At 39.2% G+C, this 796-nt stretch overlaps 1 protein-coding gene across 1 annotated transcript; it reads left to right on the top strand.

The window, feature by feature from the left end:
• Positions 1 to 22: 22 nt before the first annotated feature.
• Positions 23 to 795, top strand: JH06_5747 (hypothetical protein; the record flags this gene model as incomplete). Its single annotated transcript, XM_014669145.1, has 3 exons — positions 23 to 470; positions 500 to 571; positions 602 to 795. 3 exons carry the CDS (start codon positions 23 to 25, stop codon positions 793 to 795), a joined length of 714 nt encoding a protein of 237 aa, XP_014524631.1.
• Between the last annotated feature and the right edge of the window lies 1 nt (position 796).

A 796-nucleotide genomic window follows, 5' to 3' on the forward strand; every position in this document is an offset into this window, starting at 1 on the left:
GTGAGGAATTGAGTGTTGATTGATGACTAGATACACAGTGAATAATCGCAATACCTTGTTGAGTATTCCTTGGGATGTAACTGCACTGACTGTAACTGGCAATTCATGTAATGATAATACCATTACTGCTGTTGATTTGAGTTCATTCAAGTTTCTTCGAAGTGTTGTGATTGGTAATAGCTGTTTCAAGTATGTTCTGGCATTCTCGATAGTGGGACTCAATTGGCTTGAATCAGTCAGTATTGGTGAATACAGTTTTAGGGATGGTTATGGTTCTTTACTGGAGGGCAGTGAGTTGAAGATTGTGAATTGTCCACAATTGAAGAGTTTGAGTATTGGAGGCTGTTCGTTTTTTCGACACAATGGATTTGAATTGTCTGAGTTGCCTCAACTGAAATCTGTAACAATAAAGAGTTGTGGTGGATGGGTTCAAAGTTGTTTTTATAATACTCGTAATGCAGTATTCAGAGGTATGAATGATGAAAGAGATGGATTGTAGACTTGCCATCATTGGAGACTATTGATCTAGGAAATGGTGTCTTCCAATATGCAGAATATGTAGTATTTGAAAGTATGTGGTAATAGGAATTGAACATATCAGATCTTCCTAAGTTGACTGTGTTGCTATTACGGTCAGATTGCTTGGTTGGTTCGACTTCTACAAAGACAACTGATGTAATTCCCTATTACTATAAGAAGAGGCCTGAGGCCGTGCATGTTCTGCGGCATCGAAGGCAGCCTTCGCCTTCGGCTCGGCTACCTTCTTGCCTTGAACTAATGCTAATGGTTGAATAAT

The sequence above is a fragment of the Blastocystis sp. subtype 4 genome (genome assembly GCF_000743755.1).
Source record: "Blastocystis sp. subtype 4 strain WR1 chromosome Unknown seqid_1081, whole genome shotgun sequence".
Lineage (NCBI taxonomy): Eukaryota > Bigyra > Opalinata > Blastocystidae > Blastocystis > Blastocystis sp. subtype 4.